We start from the raw sequence: 21,240 nt of genomic DNA, 5'->3' as shown, positions 1-21,240 counted from the left end.
CATAGAGCATCTAGGGTCAGATCCTGCTTGCTGGAGCTCATTGGGGATTTAAAGCATTGGACTTAAAGCAATTCACTCTCAGCCTAGCATAATTCATAGAACTGTTAAGACAATCAAGTAGATTGGAAATGACTGATAGTAGGTCTGCTTATCGTAATAATATCTTGGGAGATTCTTTCCTTGGTGAAAGTGTGCACGTTTTGTTGTGGGGCATGGATGGGTTAGTGAGCAGTAGCATCTTTGGTAACAGATGCAGGGGGTTCAGCTAATTTTTAGTAGGTATGTGGTGCTGTTATAGATTTTAGGAGAGGGATCGTGCACTGAGTTAGCTGAGGGGTTTGCTTCCTTAGAGCTGCAGAGGGTCTTCAGCCCTGCTTCCTGGGATTAACGTGCCTCTGGCTTTCCTTCAGGAGAACCACTACCGACCGGCGGACAGTGCTGTGTGTTTGCTTTGTGACTGCTACCCCACAGGCTCGCTGTCTCGCACTTGTGAATCTGAGACTGGGCTGTGTTCCTGCAAGCCTGGTGTGATTGGACGCCGCTGTGACCACTGTGACAATCCCTTTGCAGAAGTTACCATCAATGGCTGTGAAGGTCAGTTCTGTAGTTAGCTGTGGCTCATTGGTCACAGAGCAGAGTTGAGATTTCTTTACCAAACTGAACTGAGGTTAGGTGCAACTGAACTGGGACTGTACAGATGACATTAATGATGAGGTTGTCCTCCAGGAAGAGATGTGGCACCCTCTCACCGAAATGGATGCACATCTGGTGTTGACAGACCTGTCTTTCCCTTTGAAGAAGTTGTCTTCTTCTCCCTTCATCTGGGAAGCACATAGTTAATTGCCAAGAGTGTCAGTTGAGTTAGAAGGTCATTCATTTCCATGCTAGTAGTTTGGCTGAGCAAGTGCTGTCACAGGACAACAGAAAGAACATGTCCATTTGGTATATATTCTATTCTTGTGTCTTCAATGCCAGCACTGGGTGATTCTTTCATAGATGATCCTGCATTTACTCGGGGTTCCTTCTTTTCCATATTTATCTTCATATGCTAAACTAGGCCCAGACATTTATGGGAGTATGAGGTCCTGACTGCCTTCCTTATCTGAATTTGCAAAAAACTCTTCACAGTTCTCACTTTTGCCTTGCAGTGAACTATGACAGCTGCCCCCGTGCTATTGAAGCTAACATTTGGTGGCCCCGTACCCGCTTTGGCCTGCCTGCAGCTGCCCCATGCCCCAAGGGATCTGTCGGTAATGAAACATGTTACATACTACTGTGCATGCATATGTTGCTGAGAAACTGAAGGAATGGTCACATTGTCTGTGCATGAACCAAACGCTTATTTTGTTTTGTTTTGCCACTGAAGAGGTTTGCTTGTTTTTGGAAATGTCAAAAGGAAAAGCTGAGCTAAGCAGTGAAAACAGCAGTGAATCTTTTCGCACCTTAAATACAGCCAATGAGTTGTGGCATATGCTTTCATGAGCGAGAACCCGAGCTGGATGGAGATGCTTTCCTGCAAGTGACCCCTCTCTCCTTTCCTACAGGGACTGCTATACGGCACTGTGATGAGCACAAGGGCTGGCTGGCTCCCAACCTCTTTAACTGCACTTCACTGACTTTTGCTACTCTCAAGGGCTTTGTGAGTGATCTTCCAGTTATCCTCTATCTCCAGAATTAAGCCAAGAATCTATTGATTGGCTTCCTCTTTTTTTAGTTCTTTGGGATGGGGGAGCAGAGGGTATACGTCGTTTTTAGCTTGCAGAAACTGTTCAGCAGCCGCCAGAATACAGTGTTTTGTCCTCTCTAGAACTGAAGATGCACTTACATGACTACCTACCTCAGTTGATGATCTCAGTTGATGACCCATGGCTGCCAGCCGGGCATGAAAGCCTTGAGGTTGCTTGTAATGAATCTTGATTCTGACTCTGTCTCTGTATTTTTTTGTTAACAGGACCAGCTTCTTTCACACTGTTGTCATCCAGTTTTGTCTCTGGAGACAGAATTTCCTTTGTTAGTAACAAAGAGTAATGAACTTAAGTACCATTTCATAGGACTGCTGTTTGGTCTGTCTCTTCCTTGCTCTTGGAGTGAGGAAGGTTATGTATAGTAAACACAGATGGGGGATGTGAATTCTGTGCAAGGGTAATCCAAATAAGCTATGCAAAACATACCAATGGATATGCATATTTTTGCATAACAAAAAAAATCACTGCTTTATGAGCATATGTTGAAAAGGGGTTTCCTGCATGGCCTGGGCTGAGTGGCCATCCTCCTCATTGCTGCTGATTGGTCATTTAAGGAGAGCACAGAATATCACTCATGTTCACTTTCAGTTCTTGGCCTGTCACGAAATGCCTTTGTCTCCTGAGTGGTTGAGCAACAACTCAGGTAGCAAGACACTTGTTTCTGGGTCTTTCTAAAAGCCTGTACTGCTGTGGTGGTTGCCCAAGAGGGCATAGACCTCTGCTGCTTCCCAGAGCAGCTACCAATCAGGGAGGTTTTCTGCTCTAAACATGCAGGGTGCTGAATTCTGTGATAAACACTCAATTCTGCACCTGTGCATTAGAATTCCAGTAGAACAGAACGTGCATGATGCTGATGACAACCAGGTAAGTATGCATTTTATCCCCATTTTACTAATCAGAATTGAGACTGAACAATTCTGATAGCTATGTGGGATCAGTGAATCTGTTCTGTTTGAAATGCCTGGTTCTGAAAGTCTTTGTCTTCCTTGCGGAGCAGGCAGAGCGGTTTTTGCGGAATGAGTCACTGCTGGACACAGAGCAGTCTCAGCGGATAGCCCTGCAACTTCGCAATGCTACGCAGTATACAGTCAACTTCTTTGGCAGTGACATCAAGGTGGCTTATCACCTCTCAGCCCAGCTCCTGAAACATGAAAGCACCCAAGAAGGCTTTGGCTTGGCCGCTACACAGGATGTTCACTTCACTGAGGTAAACCCCTGCGCTTAGGTTTATATGAAGTGGTTACTGATAAAGTCATGGCAAAGGAACACAAGTTACTGAAGGGGACAGGCAGGCTGGGAAGCTGGGGAAGGTTTTGTTGCAGTGCTGCAAGGGTGCCTAGATAGTCTGCTCCTGTGCAGCATAAGGCACTCAAACCAATTGGCGCAGCAGAAGACAAAATATGAGCATCCTGTTAGCTCTGGAGGGACCAGCTTGCTTTCAGTTCTGCCATTAGAGGACACCAGTCAGGCCAGTTTGGGGCAAGAGTAAGAGCAATCTGGGAGGAAAGTGACTCCTCCATCATTTATCTCTAATCTAGTCTGCTTCGACCATGTCCCCATTGCCTGTTAAATCTTGTGATGGTGTCCTGAATTGTAGCAGGCAAGGGCAGGGCCTGTAAACGCCCTCATAAAACAAGGAATAAACAAATCTGAGGCCAGAACCCCAGGTGAAGATTCTTTCCTGAGTGCCATTGAGCTTTCCGATTAGGGGTGTGCTGTTTTATTGTTGTCATCTGAAAATGGTATCAGTCCCCCCAAATCCTGAAAATATTCAGGGATATTTGGACCTCCATTTTAAGGTTCCCAGACTAGTTTTTATTCAATTTCTCAGGGTTCCCTGGTGACAGGAACATGGAGTTGGGAGGCAATAGGCACAGGCAATAGGATCATATGATAGTGAGAGCGCTTGAACTGCCCAATCATGGTGATTTTCACATCCCTCCATGGCTCTGAGCATGGGCAAGAGGATAAAAAAAACAGCCTTACCTACAAGCTTGTCTCCATTTTGGAGCTAGATTTTTGGTGTGTTCTCGGTGCAGCTGCTTGTCATCTCCATGGAGACTTTCAGCTGTTTACATTTGTTATAAATTCCTGGAAAGAATCCCTAGTCCTGGTCCCTGAAAGAACCATATGCCAGACCTGCCAGCAAAAGCTGCAACTACCTCTCATTGTTCTCTCCCTTTTGTTCCCTAGAACCTGCTCAAAGTGGGCAGTGTCCTACTGGATGCCAGCAACAAGCGGCATTGGGAATTGATCCAGCAGACTGAGGGGGGCACAGCTCAGCTGCTCAGACACTTTGAGGACTATGCCAGCACTCTGGCCCAGAACATGCGCAAGACATACCTGAGCCCCTTCACCATCATCACACCCAACATTGGTGAGAACATGAGAATGACTATGATATTATTAGTAGTAATGGCTTTTAGACCTTTAATAGGATCCGCTTAGGGCATCTTTTCCAAAGTAACCCAAACTCCGCAGGTACAGTATTTCAGCAATCCTTCACATACGCTAAGGTAAGGCAGTTTCATCACCATATAGCATTGGGGCGGGGGAGGGGTTTGAAGCTGAGGAACAGAAGATTCCCTGAGGTGAGCCAGGTTGTCTATGATTGATCTATGAACTTGGGATTTCTGACCTTATGTTCTTATATATTGTGCTATGCCAGTTCTGTGAAAAGTTGGCATACAGTATGCATCCTTTATTCACACAATTTAGTAAGACTTTTTTTCTGTATGAAATTATCTGAAACATAAAGTTAATGGGGATATTCCCCTTACGTCCCCTCACGGTCTCTGCATTCAGCAGAGACCAATTTACTGGTAGTCCCACGCCCCTCTACAATCTGGCTGGCCTCCACCTGGGCATTAGCCCCTTTCTGGTGGAATTCGCTACCACCATTTATCCGGGCCCTGCAGGACCTTGAACAGTTCCACAGGGCCTGTAAAACAGTATTATTTCGCTGGGCCTTTGGTGGAGAGGGATAGCCGTGGATTGAGGCCTTCCCTATGTTTGCTTTATGTTTATGTTTGTATTAAGTTACCATCTGACCTACCCTCGCAACAAGTAACGAGTTACCATCTCTGCCATCTGATCTTTTGTATGTGGTTAAACTATAGGTTTTAATTATGATTTATATTGTAAATTGTTTTATTTATACTATTTTAAATTTATATTCCCATGTTTTAAAGTGAATTACACACTACCCAGAACCTTCAGGGGTGGGTGGTCTATCAAATTTAAAAAACAAATAAATAAACAAATAAAATAAGTCGAGAATGGATTAGTTATATTTGCCTGGAGTCTCTTGTGAAAAAGGTAGACAACACATGAAGTAAATAAATTAAAAATGGGAAGGGATGTGCATACAACCATGTTGCTTGCAGAGGTGAGAATGTGAGGCTGAACAGCTGCAAGTGAATATTCATCTGGCTAAATGCCCTCACTGAAAGTGATGTTTTTCTGTCAGTCATCTCTGTAGTGAGGCTGGAGAAGATGAACTTTGCTGGCGCAAAGCTACCTCACTATGAGGCTGTCCGGGGCGAGAAACCTGCGGACCTGGAGACAAGTGTCATCCTTCCTGAGAGTGTATTCAAGGCTCCTGAAAGCAAAGGTGAGTTTAGATTTCTGAAAGAAAATGTCATGGAATTCTAGGAGGCCATGAGTGGGAACAGAGAACCCTAAGCACTGACCTTCAGTATCAGGCCATCTCTGTTCAGCTAGCCCAGATCTTTGACCCCCAATATGTGCCACAGGTAGCTATTGTCAAACAGACAAAATAATTCCCTGGTTTCTGTTAAAAACTCAGACTGCTGAAAATAATCAGGTATCTTGATAATTATTCTGGCAAGTTTGTTGTTTCCACCCATCCCTTCATGCATCACTGTCTCCCACACCCTTTTTTATGTGTTTGTTACCTTTTGTTCTGGGGAAGAAACCAAGCTTTTTTGTGGGCTCAAAGCTGTGGGTTATTCAATGGACTTGAGAGGCTTTGGCAGAGATGTAGGCGTGAGGTCAGAGTCCAGGTAGCAACGGGAGACTGGATTTTGAGAGAAGATAGATGCAGATCCAGTAGCACCTTAGAGACCGACAAGATTTTCAGGGGATGAGCTTTCAAGAGTCAAAGCTCTCATTGTCAGAGATGAGTTGGAATGGAGATCTTCTCTGAGTCCTTATATCCCAGTGAGAAAGCAGAAGGGGAGTTGCAAAGAAGGAACTGAGGATGCAGAAGTACAATGTTCATAGTCATCAACTTGATTAGAGCAGGAGGGAAATGCTATGAGGCAGACTTGGGCTTTGAGAGAAAATGTTAAGTATGCACACCCATATAAACCCAGCCACACATTTGGTAAGTCTTTCACTCTTCATTTCAACTTCTTGTGGTTGTGTTTTTCTTATCCTCTTTAAAAGTTGGGAGGGAAATGACAGACTAGTTTGCAGTATGTAATTTGGACAACAGGACAGGGAAGAAAGGCTTGGCTGAGAAGAAAGGCAAGGCTGTCAGGGAGCTTGTGGGGGGGAAGGGGGAATGAATATATCAGGACAGGGCCAAAGGAGGAGTTTCACTGGGTAAAGTAAGCATCTGTCACTTCTATGCTGGATGAAGAGAGAACCCAGAAAGGCTTGCTTTAATAGACACAGATATCAGATTTACATACACTTTGAAGGTCACACTTGGGCGTCTCTCCACCTGAAACTAGTTCTGTAGCTAAGCAGGGTCAGAAACTGGGAAGCCAGAAGTTCAGAACAGAAATTACATACCACCTTGAGAAGCAATTAAGTGAGGGAAAAGTGTGGGATTATATGGATGTGAGGGGGCATAATATGGAGGCCGTGGCTGGTACAGATCTTTATTGGAAGCACATCTATGAAATACCCTTTGGTGATGAGAGAATTAGAATATTGGCTACTGCAGTTTTGCAGATATCCAACTACTAGCAATGAATTTAGAATCTGGAGCCTCTGGGAGAGGGTGAGAGAGAAAAGAAGTGCACTAGGCAGATGCCAAGCATTATGGTCTTTTTGTGCATGCTTATTCTTGTTAGAAGCTGTTCCATAAACCAGGCAGAATTCAGCTATAGCCCCAGTCTCATGCTCACTTTTCAGCACCAACTATGACCAATGCCAAGCATCTCCCCGGGGGTGGTGAGGACGAAGAAGCCACCCTGATGACAAGACAGAAGAGGCACCCAGATCTCAGCGAGGGCCAGGCCATTGCCAGTGTCATCATCTATCGCACGCTTGCAGGGCTGCTTCCAGAGCAGTACGACACAGACAAGCGGAGCTTGAGGTAACACCCCTCCCCCAATAGATAGATGCCAGAAAAGGGCGTAGAGGCTCCTCAGATACCTGATAACAGATACAGAATGCCTGTTGTGGGTCTCCCAAAGAAAGACCTATTCAAGGACTGAAAAAATCTTCCTAGAGGATTCATGTTAGACTCTTTCCTCCACTCCCTGAAAGGCTTAGATCTCCATCATTAAAGCCCTGTCAACTCTTCTGTTGCTTCATAGCTTCCTGAACACCAAGCAAATGACCTCCACTGTCAATAACAGAATGAAAACATTGGATTTTTGCTTATCGAACATTTTAATATTTTGTCAAGGTGCATTGTGCTAGCTGAAGTGTGCACCTCTACTAGAACAAATGGGTGGGCTTCTGATCAGGCCTGCAGTTTACATCTGTAGGAAACCACAAATATGTAGCTGAGTCCATCTATACCATGTGTCCCCCGCAGGGTTCCCAAGCGCCCCATCATCAACACCCCAGTAGTGAGCATCAACATCCATGATAACGATGCCCTGATGCAACGGGCCTTGGAGAAACCTATCACCGTCCAGTTCCGGCTGCTGGAAACTGAGGAGCGAACCAAGCCCATCTGTGTCTTCTGGAACCACTCCATCCTGTGAGTTCCACTTCTCAGTCAAAAATGTCTGGTGCTGATACATTTCTTCTGGTGGGGATGGGTGGGGAGCAGTGTAGCAGCACTCAGTGCCAACCTAATTGTCCTCACTCTGCTGTTTCCTCAGGGTCAGTAGGGTTGGTGGCTGGTCAGCCAAGGGGTGTGATGTTGTCTTCAGGAACGAGACCCATGTCAGCTGCCAGTGTAATCACATGACCAGTTTTGCTGTGCTGATGGACGTTTCTCGCAGAGAGGTGAAAAAACCAGGGACTTCTCTCTAGGAGGTGGAGAATCAGGGCATTGGGCAAGGTCACAAAGCAAATGCTTAGGAGTGGGGAGGGACTGTGGTGAGGATCAGGTTCCTCCCTGGGCCTAGTAGGAGCATGCCTTAGTAGCTAACCCACATTTCTTCAGTGTGTCCATAAATAAACTTTATTTTCCTCCCAGAATGGCGAGATCCTTCCCCTGAAGACCATCACCTATGCCTCTATTGCTGTGACCCTGGGCAGCCTCTTACTTACTTTCTTCTTCCTGGCTGGCCTACGTGCCTTACGATCCAACCAGCACAGCATCCACAAGAATCTAGTGGTGGCACTGTTTCTTTCTGAGCTTATCTTCCTGCTGGGCATCAACCAAGCTGATCTACCAGTGAGTTCCTGGAAGGGTGGGAGATGCTAATGGGGGGATAATGGGGAGGGGGCAGCAATTCAGCTTAATGGACCCAGACCATGTAACTGAGCATCACTGCATCTGGCAGCACCAGTGTGATCTCTGCCTTGATTGTGGAGTCCATGACTGGGGACTACTGAGAGCTGAAAGAGTCCTTTGTGTCATTCCTGTATTATCATTCCCGGTTCAGTGTCGCTGAACTGCCTGGAGCACCCAACAAAGCGTCAACAGTTTCTGGAGCTGCAGAACAAAGATGGGGATGAGGGTGGGTCTTTGTGAACAGATGCAAGATTGCTCTTTTTCACTATTTGTGCATGGGTGGAGAGGGGAGTTCCTTTGGAAGGATGGTCCACTCTTGCACCAGCCAGGGATCCTAACATCCTTCTTCTCTTTCTACCTATGCCAGTTTGCCTGCACGGTCATTGCTATCTTGTTGCATTTTCTGTACATGTGCACCTTTGCCTGGGCACTACTGGAAGCACTGCATATCTACCGCATGCTGAGTGAGGTGCGCGACATCAACTATGGCCCCATGCGCTTCTACTACATGGTTGGCTGGGGAGTTCCAGCATTTATTACAGGTATTGTTGCTGTTGTTGTTATTTATTCGACTTAATAAACTGCTCTCCCTCAAAGGGCTCACAGAGTGGTGTACAGACAATAAATACCAAAATACAAAAAACATTGAATAATATCATTAAAATATATAAATCAATAAAAACACTAGCAGCGATACAACCCACCCACAGTTTGGTGGATGGCGTCCAGTTCTAACCCTGGGAGGGGACCAGCAGACAGAAGAAGAGAAACAGATGGTAATTGGGCATCAAGAAGGAGAGGCAGCTCAATGGCCAGCCCCCCCCCCCCCAGCCCAGCGTAACAGCTCAGTTTTGCAGACCCTGCGGAACTCCCCGAGGTTCTGCAGGGCCCTAACAGCTGGAGAAAAAGCGTTCCACCAGGAAGGGACCAGGGCCACAAAAGCCCTGACCCTGGTGGAGGCTAGCCACATCATAGAGGGGCGGGGGACCACCAACAAGTTCCCCTCCACTGAACGGAGGGATCGAGTTGGGACATATGGGGTAAAGCGGTCTCGAAGGTATGAGGGCCCTGGGACATGAAGGGCCCTAAAGGTCAATACCAGCACCTTGAAGACGATTCGGAATTCCACTGGGAGCCAGTGCAGGTGGTGAAGCACAGGGGTAATATGATCCCTGGCTGAATCGCCTGCAAGAAGGCGAGCTGCCGCATTCTGGACCAGCTTCAATTTCCGGGTCAGCCGCAAGGGAAGGCCCGCGTAGAGTGAGTTACAATAGTCTAATCTGGAGGTGACCGTCGCATGGATCACAGTGGCCAGGTCAACATGGGAGAGATGGGGGCCAGCTGCCGGGCCTGGCAGAAATGGAAGAAAGCAACCCGGGTTACATGTGCCACCTGGGTCTCCATTGAAAGAGACAAATCCAGGTGGACACCCAGGTTGCGAGCCGAAGGGGTCAAAGCCAAAGAGACCCCTTCCAACTCCGGCAGCTGAAAATCCCCAATTCCCCTTTCCCGGCCTAGCCAAAGGATCTCTGTCTTTGTTAGATTAAGTTTTAACCTGCTCTGTTTCAACCACACAGTGACTGCCTCCAAACAATGGTCAACTGGTCAACGGATGAGGAGGGTGGGAGGGGGTGTGGGGTGGCATGCAAGGGAGGGGAAGGGGCCTGGTATCTGGACACGGCCCACCTACCCTAGTAGAGGGAGGGGGGAAAGGGAGGGGTGGTATGCAAGGGGAGGGAGAGGAGGGGTGGGAGTGAGGGGTAGCATGCAAGGGAGGAGAGGGAGGGGGCCGCCCCCCCTCCATTAACAGAATGAGCTGAGTGTCATCAGCATATTGATGACAAATCAGCCCAAAACTCCGCACCAGCTGAGCAAGGGGTCGCATGCAGATGCCCTACAGCATGGCTATATAGTGTGGTCCAGGTCCGCATGTCATGGTTCTCCTTTGTGAAGCCTTAGTTTAGCATCTCGAAGATGGCAGCAAGAGACTGTTTCTTGTTCTGTGATTGGGAGAAGCTGCTATGTAGTTAGCATCTGAGAGTAACTCAAGGCAAACACAACTAGACAACCCTAGACTGAGAGCTGGAATGAACAGAGTTCTTGTTCCAAGCCCAATTACGTTTGTGCCCTTCAGTCTTGGCTCTTGTTCCAGCTGTGAGCTGTTTTTTGAGGCTCTCAGTCCATGATACGCTGGGAATTTTGTGCTTGGAACACACAGGGTTTTATAAACTCGTTGACCAGTGTGTCAGGGCACCATTCAGAATGGGTCTGTGGTGGAAGCAGAGCAGGCTTTTAAGCCTCTCGCTATTCTGCTTTCCCAATTAAAAGCAGCTTCCAAGGAGCTTTATTTTCCTCACTGGGAAATTTCACATATGCTGGTATTAGGTGTGCATCACATTCACAGAGGGGCAAATAGCACTCTCCTGGGACCATTTTTGATTATGAAAATGGCCTGAGGGACAGCACCACAGAATGCCTCATGTATTGTGTAGGTGGGGCATTGAGCGTTCTGAGTGGAGTTACTGGGGATCCGTGCTTTCCCTTCTTCCTGCTGATAGCTGTGAATGGAATCCTTCCTTAGGGCTTGCTGTGGGTCTGGACCCTGAAGGCTATGGAAACCCAGACTTCTGTTGGCTCTCCATCTATGATACTCTGATCTGGAGCTTCGCTGGACCCATCGTTTTTGCTGTTGCGGTGGGTAGCAAAATCTGGGACTACGGGAGAGCTGGGCTGAGCTGTGGGAGAAAGACATGAGAGCACCAAGGCACAAAAGTGGACTGTCTTATGGGGGGCATCATATATTTACACTGGTGCCTTGGCTTGTATGGCAGAACAGGCCTGCTTTGACCTGCAGGCTCTATTCCACCCAGCCCTCTCCGGCTTCCTTTTCAACTCTGAGGCTTTGCCTCTGTGGCTCACTTCCCCACTTCTGGGTATCACGGGGATGGTTTACAGCCTGGTATGCCCCTGGAGAAATAGCTGCCTGCCAAATACCAGCCTTCCCCCATCATGTCACCCTCTTCATAAAATAGGTCTATGTGGTACAGAAAACTGCTACCAGCATCCAACTTTAAAATGTATTTATTAACAAGAGAATGTTTACAAGCATATATTTAGCACAGCACCAGATTGAGCAAGGGATTCAAAAGAAATGAGGGATAAATGCAATTCCTCTGTACCTTCCGCTATGCATACCCTATCAGTTGTTAGAATAGGGTAGACTCTTAAGCTTAGGATGTTAATAGTTGTCTACAGATTCTCCATTACCTGGAAGATATCCTTCAGCTTCTTAGATTAGCACATGGTCAAAATGGCTGCCTTCTCCAGAACTCTGCCAAGAGCTCTGTCCCCTTCAATGGTCTCAACCAGAAGAGAGCTTCTTCCATGCTCCCGAAAATTTTAACAATTCTCAGTCCCCAGCCCCTTGACCTGGTCAATCTTGATTGAGGAAGCTTTTCCTTCTGGACTGGCAAGATTAATTTCCCTGCCATTTTAGTGTCATTCTGTTCAAAAAAACAGCCACTTTAATCCCCTGGAAAGAGTCCTCCTATGGGGAATAATGGACCTAAAAAATTGGAATTATTTAAACAAACGTACACGCAAACCCAAATCCTGAAACCATATTGGAAGACCCTGATACCAGAATGTATGCCCTTCCTGAGATCCAAATCTGAAAAATACTGATTTTTTTTCCAGGGCACATACATAGGATGGATCTTCACAAAACTGGGAAGGAAACAGCACAAAATTTAATATTCTAGGTTTGGAAGGACTGTGGACTGGCTGCAAGGAGTGGGGAGATGATTATAACCGTCATGTCTCTTTTCTCACAGATGAGTGTCTTCCTCTATGTCCTGGCCACCAAGGCTACTTGTGCTGCTCAGCAACAGGGTTTTGAGAAGAAGGGGACAGTGTGAGTCTTCTGTTGCATCTAACTGTGTCCCCTATGTTGTTTTGCCATTTGTTTCTGCAAGCTGGCTGCTTCTACTATTTCTACTCCCATGCAGGTTTCTATGGCTTTTCCATCCTGATCTCTGGTGCTATCACCATGCTCTCTGATGTGAAGTGTTGCTTATCCTTCCCAATACTCTGCCATCTTCTGAGTTCAGTCCCTCTGCTGCCAACCTATTTCTACTACGCTGTGCATGGCCACTTTTCCATTGCTATCTCCTAACTGTTTGCCAGTGCCCAGAGGCAGAGCGAGGGGAAATGGTGCTCGAGCCACATGTGCACCCTGTGCCTGCCATGCCCTGGAACACCCCCGCCATGCCCATGCACCGACGCGTGCTCAGAGCTCTCCTCCCCCCTTGCCCCATTGGCGCTATGCCACTGTCAGTGCCTCAGCCCTTGATGCTTCCTGCATTTTCCTGGGCATTTTAGAATCCCCAACGAAACAAGAAATAGTCAAGTAATTGTGACAATACCATAACTACCCTCCAACTTTTGGTGCCTGAGAACAAAGTGGAGGACATGCTATGCAGGGATGACCATTTTTTCAAGGTCAAATGACCAGTTGGTCAAAACCATTAAACAACCGTCAAGTGTCTAATAAATCAGCCGACAGTGTTGGACCAGGCTTTATAGTTGTCAGGATGCAGTGCCATGCTCCAGGCCTTGTTCATGGTCAGTCTTTCTTATCAAAGAACATTTGGAGTGCTGTTTGGTTAGTCTAACTGACTGTTCTCCTCCTTTGTAGCTCTGGTCTGCGCTCCGGCTTCGTCTCTCTGCTGCTGATCAGTGTCACCTGGTTTCTGGCCCTGCTGTCTGTCAACAGTGATGCCATCCTCTTCCACTACCTCTTTGCTGGCTTTAACTGCATCCAGGTAAGGAAGACACTTCTGCTCCCCAAGTCTATTGCTAAATCCTCTAATATGCATTAGGTGTTCATTATTTCCCTTTCTTTTTAGTTTACCCCAGTTTCATAGACTCAGGTCAGTTTGAAGGCTTTCATGTGCTTTTTGAGCATGGGTGACTTGGACTGAGTTCTGCACATCATCTTGCCAGATATCAGCATAAATTGATTCAAGGCTGTGGCTGTCATAAGAGGATCATGAGCTTTGAGCTAATTGAATCAGTAGAGTAGCTGGACCTGTTGGATCTGAGAGACTTCTACCATCATAGGATTAATTAGTGTAGTATTATTTTTGAAGCTGTTAGATTCCATATTGAGTTAGAAATTCCACTGGCATATCATAAACATTTCATAGATTGTACTACTTCCATTTCATTGCATTTTAACCTTTCAGTTTCTATTTTTGTCTTACCCTCTTTGAATATATCCTGCTGCCAAAGGTTTCAGCTCATACATCTTATGAAGTGGGCTCTGTCCCACAAAGTTTATGCTACAATAAATCTGTTAGTTTTTTAAAGTGTCATATGCCCATCTTTTTAACTTCTCCAGTCCCTCCCCCCAGTAAGACGTGGCCTAATGGAGAAAGGTTTGATTGATATGTCTTATCTGATAAAAGCAGCAAAACTCTTGCTGTAAAAATTGGTTGCATCTGTTTAGATTTGCACTCCGCTGCCAGCTAAAATGATCTGGATCATTCTTTAGGTAGTTTTCTTTGGGTGTCTTTAAAGGAAGGTGGTCATGGATGGGAGGAAGCTAGGAAGAAGACAGCAGCAACCTTAGAGTTGGGCAAGAAGACAGTAAAGTTAGGGGTGCAGGAGAGATTGGTGCTCTTGAAGTGAATCCCGTGGCTTCCTGGATGCAGTCTGGTAACAGGCCACAGCTCAAGGTTTATGACATCTTCTGTTCTTCCACAGGGACCCTTAATTTTCTTCCTCTGTGTCGTATTTTGCAAAGAAGTGCGGAAGGCTCTCAAGTCCAGTTGTGGCAAAAAGCACAGCACAGACCCCACACTCACCACCAAATCTACTTTGACAGCGGTGAGTGCTTGAGGAAGCAGCCCTAACAGCAAGGGGCAGTTGGAACAAATGGGCCAGCACTTTTTGGTGGTGGAGACTGTTCTCTCCATCTGGCTGGCCACTGATGGAGAATGCTCAAGTCAAGAGGGACCTTTGGGTTTTTCTCCAGGTTTTGTCTGGCAGAGTTGGTTTCAGTGTTGTGTAGTGTATTCCAAGTATAAAGTAGATATATGAGGGGAAAGGTTGTCATCTCCTTGTGCTTTGGTTCTCCCACAACAGGCTTACAACTGTAACAACACGTATGTTGACGGGCAATTGTACCACACACCCTTTGGAGACTCCACAGGATCTTTGCACAGCACTGTCCGCTCAGGCAAGAGTCAGCATAGCTACATTCCATTTGTGCTCAGGTAAGGCTAACGCCAAGGCCAAACACAATATATGTAGGCTTTTGTGCCACGTGTGAAATAATTCACTAATGAACTTCATGCTAAATGATATGCGCTCACCCTCCTACCTGCCTCAGAAAGAAAGATTAGCTTGGTTCAAGTCCTTTTATCGCCTCTGTTTGGCCCGGAGGTTTCCTTTGTCACCTTCTAGAGTCAGTTCCATAGGTTTCCTGGAGCCCATGGGTAATCGGTGGCTGATAACTGCACAAGTCCCACAAAGAAATGGTCACCCACTATTCTTGTCTGGTGTACAGTCTCCAGAGGAGCGTTTGTTTGTTTGTTTGTTTGTTTTGGCAGGGAAGCTTGTTTCTCATTAAGCAGATATAAATGTTCCTGCAGGCAGAAGTCTGGGGTTGTACTTTTTAGGGGGTTCTATCTTGGTCCTAATTTAAGAAATGTTGTCATTGGATAAAGGCAATGTGAGGAAGGGTGTTGGGGAGGCAGAATGAATTGTGCTAGATGATACAGTCATTGACATTTCAAAGCTGCAGATGTAGAAAATGTGTCACTTTGAGGACATATATTCATACTGATCATTCATGAGAACAGAACAAGTAATGGTCATTGTGGATTAATAATTCAGAATGAGGATATAACACTCCATTTTAATATGATTTTTGAATGCTGGCTGCCCCATCAACCCTGGTTAGTAGGAGGGCCATAAACTGGGTATCTTAGAAATACATCCCAGGCTTCAAATTCTGGCAGGTATTTTTTTTCCAGCGGCAGGAATCCTGATTTATTCAGTAGCTCTGCTTCCCACAACTCTCTTGCTGCAGTTGGTTCTCATTGGCAGGAGACTGGCAAATTTCCAAGTAGCCTCTGAGTAATTGTCTGGTTGTCTGCTGCACTAACTGCTGATAATTCAATAAACTGCAGTTTAAATTAACTGTGACATTTAAGTGCAATCTAACCTTTTATAGGACTTATGCCTGGTAGAAATCTTGTCAATGTCACGGAGTGTGTCTTTCTGACCCTCCTATTTCTGTGCCTAATTTTTATATTTTGAAAATATGATAGAAATCTATCATAGGAAGAGAGAGTTTCTTGCTTCTGAGTTAACTCTAAGAAAAACAGAAAATGTATGCCAGTTTTTTCTGCCTGGCCTGTGTCTTCATGCTCTTGTGGTCCTGAAATGTGGCTGGCATTCAACTCTTGTGGTTTTGCCCTACAGAGAGGAGTCCGGCTTGAACAACAGCCAGTTACACATTGGGCCTATGGATCCCAACTCACTCTTCTTGGAAGCCAAGGATCAGAACAATGGTAAGAGAAAGTGGGACTTCTGATGGAATGCCTTTCAATCTGGTTGAGCATCTGAGTTCTCCAAGATTACACATTGCTGATAGGGGCTACGCCGCCTGTAGATCAAGTTTTTCTCCCTAGATATTGGGGACCTTTACATTTGACAGGTGGACTGAACGGGGCTGGATTTTAGACCCAGTCGTTCTAAAATAATCCAGAATCCGCAGTGTGCTCTAGAAAACAAATTAAGACATGGTATAAAACAACTCATATTGGGAGGAAAAGAAGATTTAGCTCAGTCCCCACCCACTTTGTCTGAAAAAAAAACCCACAGTTTTTACAGATACCTGGAAGGTTCTCAGTGAATGAACCAATTGGGTCTTCAGGGAAGGGAAGTACAAAGCCTGGGGCCCACATCAATGGAAGCCCTGGCTTGTATGCCCATTGATCTCACCTCATACAGAGCTGGCATGCAGTGAAAGCTGACCCTCAAACATCTCAAGTTACAGGCAGACCAATATGGGTTCCAGCACTCCATAAGTACCCACGTCTAAGCCTGGTTAGAACTTTGAAAGTCAACATCATCACTTTGAATTTGGCACCAGAAGCAAACTGGAAGCCACGGTAACTGGAAGAGGGACAATATCATTGCCATGACCCAAGTCTTCAGTTGACCCAGAAACTGGTTCAGGGTCTCCATTGCTTCCCTAGGTTCACCTGGGAATTAAATATAGGGTTGTATATCATCAGTACATTGATGGCATTGTACTTATCTCTCTAGTCCCCTTGCTTGGAAGCAGGGCTTGGAAGATGGAGCTGTTCCACCAGGCCTGCAGCTGAGGGCAGCAACGGGGTTTGATCCATCTTGACTGGCCTCCCTTCTCATCCCCATCTGTTTTGGCCTGACTGTGTGGTATGGGGGTTGAGGAGAATGTTTTAAGTTTTAAATTGTTCCACTCATATTGAGGGTGGAACAGTTTAAAACCTAAAACATATGTGGGTGTCATAATGTACTGCATATATTTTTATTGAAAAAATCTGAGGCCAGCCAAGCCTAAGAAACATGGACTGTATATATAGTGACACAAGGCAATGAACTAATTGGTATATGCAATTAGTTTGAGTATAAAGTCAATATATAATTCATACACCGTTCATAAAGATTATTCATAAAGATATATTGTGATTATATTATAAGTAATATTCAACTAGATATAAAGGTAATAACAAAACATACAATGAGGGCACTTAGGCAACCTAAGAAACGTAATGGGACTGTACTTAGTAACAAATTCTCAAAAGCATTGTATAAGATGTCATAAACATTGTACATAAGGCAAGAAACCTGTAACATTCATATTGCGTTCCAATAATTTGAAAGAGTCAGTAACGCAATATGAATGTTACAGGTTTATGACATCTTATACAATGCATATACCAATTAGTTCATTGCCTTGTGTCACTATATATACAGTCCAGGTTTCTTAGGCTTGGCTGGCCTCAGATTTTTTAGTATTGGTTTGACTGTATATATTTGCTGATATATTTTTATTGAGCCAGTGTTGGAAGCTGCTCTGAGCCTTTGTCAGGGAGAGTGGGATAAAAATCCAATTTATCAGTAAGTTAATCAGTTACCGAGATCTAGTATGAGCCCTTAGATGGAGCTGGTGAATGTGTGTGTGTGTATGTGAGAAAAGTAGGGGTTCTGGTGACAGTTCTTGGACTCAGAGTTCCCTTAGCCCTGGTTCCGTAATGAGCAGTAAGTCTCTTTCTCTTCCCTGTGGCCACAGAACGTGACACTGACTCAGACAGTGACCTCTCTCTGGAGGATGATCAGAGTGGTTCCTATGCTTCTACCCACTCCTCAGACAGTGAAGAAGATGAAGAATTTGCGAGGGAGCCCTGCTGGGAGAATTTGCTGTGCCCTAACAATGAAAAAATGCCAGCACACAGCACTCCAAAAGGTACTTCTGGGAGCGACCTTGATGAAGTTTTAGAAAAAAATGAGTTGTGAAAAGATTTGATGAGCCATGTCGCTCCAGAACTCTAGTCTTCAACTTGCTGAGGTAACAGTGAGGTTTTCAAGTCATTGTTCTTGGTTTGGTTTGTTTGTCCTTTATTGCAGCACTGACATTATAAAAAACCATTTTAAAGCATCCATAATATCTCCGTGAGGTACTGATTTGACCTCACTCATGCTGTCTGTTCTGACAACAACTCTTCATATCATAATACCCCGAGGGACTTCAAAACCAGGGAGCTGAAAAGAGGCCCTTTCCAGCCATCTCTCAGTCCCATCATTTTCCTAGACTTGGATCACATGCATTTTGGCATAACTGTCTCTTCCTTGGATAGGTTACCTGTTTCAGTGCAACTTGACGGAGAATAACTTGACTGAGCATAACCTTCAAATATCCTAAAGGGCAAGGAGAACATAGCATGAAAAAAGGCTTTACACCCATGCTGCTTTTGTCCTTTCTTCCCAGCAGACAACCTTTCTGGTCCTGGCAAACCATACTGGCCAGGAGACTTTGTGACCACTGCTAGCGAGAGTGATGGACATGCTGGGTCTGAGAAGCTACATGTGGAGCCTATGGGCAAGAATGATTGGCTGGGGCAGGCAGCGGAAGCTCCCAGGGAGAATGGAGAGACACAGACCAGGGAGAGCATCTTGAGCTCACTGCCTCACCCTGCTGCCCAGCCCCAGAAAGGTAAGAGATTTGATTGTGGAACCCCACTCCCCCTATGCAGTCTTAGAAAGGGGAAAGGGCATATTCTGCTTCAAAGCCTGCACAAGGTCAGTCAGCACTGGATGCAGAATTCAGCATCCTAATAGACTCACTGTGATCCTATGCCATGTTACTCAGCCTCCACAAGGTGATGGTGAACTTGCTGGTGCAGGTTTTGCTAAGTGCTCAGAAGCTGGGTATCTATGCAGTGCTGCATCTTTGCCCTGTCAGCTCTGTTGCTGCCTCCCTGTCACCTGATGATGAAGGCATTGCTTTCCCCTACTCTTCAGCAGTGTCCAGTGGTAGAGGCTGGATTATTGGCTGCACCCCATCCCATAAACTGCCACTAGGCCAGGGGTTTACAACCTGCAGCTCTGCAGATGTTCATGGACTACAATTCCCAATTGGCCATGCTGGCAGGGGCTGATGGGAATTGTAGTCCATGGACATCTGGAGAGCCGTAGGTTGCAGACCCCTGCACTAGGCTAAGCCTATTGAAATCAGTGACCTTAGATGAGAATAATTCTACATATTTTAAACATCTACATTCTACATAGTTTAAATATCTACATATTTTAAACACATATTTTAAATATCTACATATTGTGAATATTTCTGTGCCATATTCCTACCCAGCTTAAGTTCCCCAAAGAAAATGATTTCTGTTTAGTATGTTTCTAGCCATTATTCATGTGGGCATAAGACTCAAAGCATGTCTCAGGTGCAGAATGAAATCTCAAGGAGTTATCAGGAGGTGGGGTTCGGGTGCACTGGACAGCTCCTTGTTTCTTGTGCAATGATTGTGCCCTGTACATACAATTATATTTGCTTAACTTGCATCATTTTAGCCTTTCTTGATTTTCTTCTGGTGAAGACCATACTGAGTCCAGCTTAGGCTCTCTCATATGCAGATCCAGAAGTGCAAGAATGGCTAGTTACTCATGCACTGACTTAAATGCTTCAACAAACTGTAATCTAGCCTGAGTGTTATGGAGTCCTTGATTTTACACACATTCTGTCTGAGAATATTAAAGGTATCATTGCAGGCAAAATCGTCAGTCCCCATCCCACTGGTTCCATTGATGTTAGCAGGGGCATAGCTTTCTAAAATGGCACTTTGCACTTACCCTGGGTGCCCCAGTCCACCCTACAGCTGTGCCCCATGGAGTTGGGGTGGGGGTACAGCTGGCCAGCAACACCAGCCAGGCTGGCTCCACCCCCAAACTCCATGGGGAGTTCAAGCCAGCTTTCTGCCCTGATCTTTCATGGAGTTGGGAGCTGCATGGCCTTTGCTGGCCGGGTGCATATTTAAACTGTAGGCTTCAAGAGAGCATTGTGCACTGAAAGACTAGCTCCAGTTATGTTGAGCTTGGTGGGAGTGGAGCCAATAGTATAAAGTTTGAGTGGTCAGCCCCTGGTGCCAAGTTACTGCTGGCTTCAGTGAGGCTTGGGGCCAGCTGCAAATGGGTTGCATCAAATGGGTTGCTCCAAACTCCTTATGGAGATTGGGGGTAGGGCGGGCTGGCTGGCTCTGCACTCAAATTCCATGTGAAGTTTGGGGGCAGGGCTAGCCCTGCTGGCAGGCATTTAACTGCGGCCCTGCCCTGAACCCCACAGGCTGTTGGAGGCTGGGGTGCAGTTGCAAGTGGGGCATGGTCCTACAATGCACACATGCACACACATACACACCCTCCCGATGTGGCACCTGGGGCTCTAGCCTCCCCCCTTGCCACTCCAGTGGATATTAGTAATAGGTTATGTATTTCTGATGCAGTGTGGAGATGATGATACCAGCATGGTTTAGTACCTCCAGGAAATGTTCTCCCTAACTCTGACTATTCTTCTTTCAGGCATCTTGAAGAAGAAGTGCCTGCCACCCATCAGTGAGAAGAACAGCATTCAGCGTATCCACAACAAGCTGTCCAGCTGCCGCTCAGGGATGGTTTCTTCACATGGCTCTTCAGGCAGTGATGGCAGTCGTGGGGGAGGGGCACCACGGCCCCGCCAGACACTCCAGGAGCAGCTCAATGGCCTTACACCAATTGCCATGAGTATAAAGACTGGCACAGTGGATGAGGACTCCTCGGGCTCCGAGTGAGTATGACCGAGTCTTCCGTCTGGTAGACTGTATTCGGCAGCCCAGATGTGTGAGCCTCCTGCCTCAAGGGGATTCCCTCGTTCATACAGTAGGCCCAGTGTCTCAAATATTTCTATCCTAGAACTTGGCTCCCCTCCTTGGCCCCCCTCCTTGGCTTCCCTTCTGCCTCTTGAAAACAAATTCTTCTTTCTTGGTCACTACTTACAGGTCCTTAAAGTCTACCTAACTTGTACTAAATCCCTGCAACTCCTTCTTATCATGGTTGGGGGGGGGGGGGTATCGCCACTGGGATTGCTAGACTGTCTGGCTCCTCCATCTTCAGTCCTTGCATATTTGGACTAGACTCTAAATAGACTTCTGGCCACGGAGATAAATGGCTATTTCAGTAGCCCCATAGCTTATTTTACTTGAAAAGCACGGTTGCAGCCATCAAAACCAAGCTGCAGCATTTGTAGGGCAGGATAGGATGATGACTCTCTGGGATGGGGTGGGGATGAGG

General features: G+C 46.1%; 1 protein-coding gene across 3 annotated transcripts in view; it reads left to right on the top strand.

Annotated features, from left to right (window-relative positions):
- CELSR2 (cadherin EGF LAG seven-pass G-type receptor 2) overlaps positions 1-21,240 on the top strand; it is a 133,993-nt gene that overhangs the window by 107,921 nt on the left and 4,832 nt on the right. For 2 of the 3 annotated variants that reach the window (XM_048499008.1, XM_048499005.1), the window contains exons 15-34: positions 411-594; positions 1,149-1,250; positions 1,545-1,639; positions 2,743-2,952; positions 3,939-4,122; positions 5,215-5,358; positions 6,852-7,035; positions 7,483-7,650; positions 7,775-7,901; positions 8,095-8,295; positions 8,723-8,897; positions 10,937-11,049; positions 12,189-12,268; positions 13,052-13,178; positions 14,122-14,244; positions 14,503-14,633; positions 15,847-15,935; positions 17,705-17,878; positions 18,401-18,625; positions 20,494-20,737. In XM_048499008.1, the coding sequence (XP_048354965.1) occupies positions 411-594; positions 1,149-1,250; positions 1,545-1,639; positions 2,743-2,952; positions 3,939-4,122; positions 5,215-5,358; positions 6,852-7,035; positions 7,483-7,650; positions 7,775-7,901; positions 8,095-8,295; positions 8,723-8,897; positions 10,937-11,049; positions 12,189-12,268; positions 13,052-13,178; positions 14,122-14,244; positions 14,503-14,633; positions 15,847-15,935; positions 17,705-17,878; positions 18,401-18,625; positions 20,494-20,737 (3,080 nt within the window). The remainder of the gene's footprint in view (positions 1-410; positions 595-1,148; positions 1,251-1,544; positions 1,640-2,742; positions 2,953-3,938; positions 4,123-5,214; positions 5,359-6,851; positions 7,036-7,482; positions 7,651-7,774; positions 7,902-8,094; positions 8,296-8,722; positions 8,898-10,936; positions 11,050-12,188; positions 12,269-13,051; positions 13,179-14,121; positions 14,245-14,502; positions 14,634-15,846; positions 15,936-17,704; positions 17,879-18,400; positions 18,626-20,493; positions 20,738-21,240) is intronic. The other variant, XM_048499006.1, reaches the window with a different exon arrangement.

This window comes from Sphaerodactylus townsendi, linkage group LG05 (assembly GCF_021028975.2).
Source record: "Sphaerodactylus townsendi isolate TG3544 linkage group LG05, MPM_Stown_v2.3, whole genome shotgun sequence".
NCBI classification, from domain to species: domain Eukaryota; kingdom Metazoa; phylum Chordata; class Lepidosauria; order Squamata; family Sphaerodactylidae; genus Sphaerodactylus; species Sphaerodactylus townsendi.
Note: the sequence above shows the minus strand (reverse complement) of the source record. Positions and strands in the feature narration are given on the sequence as shown.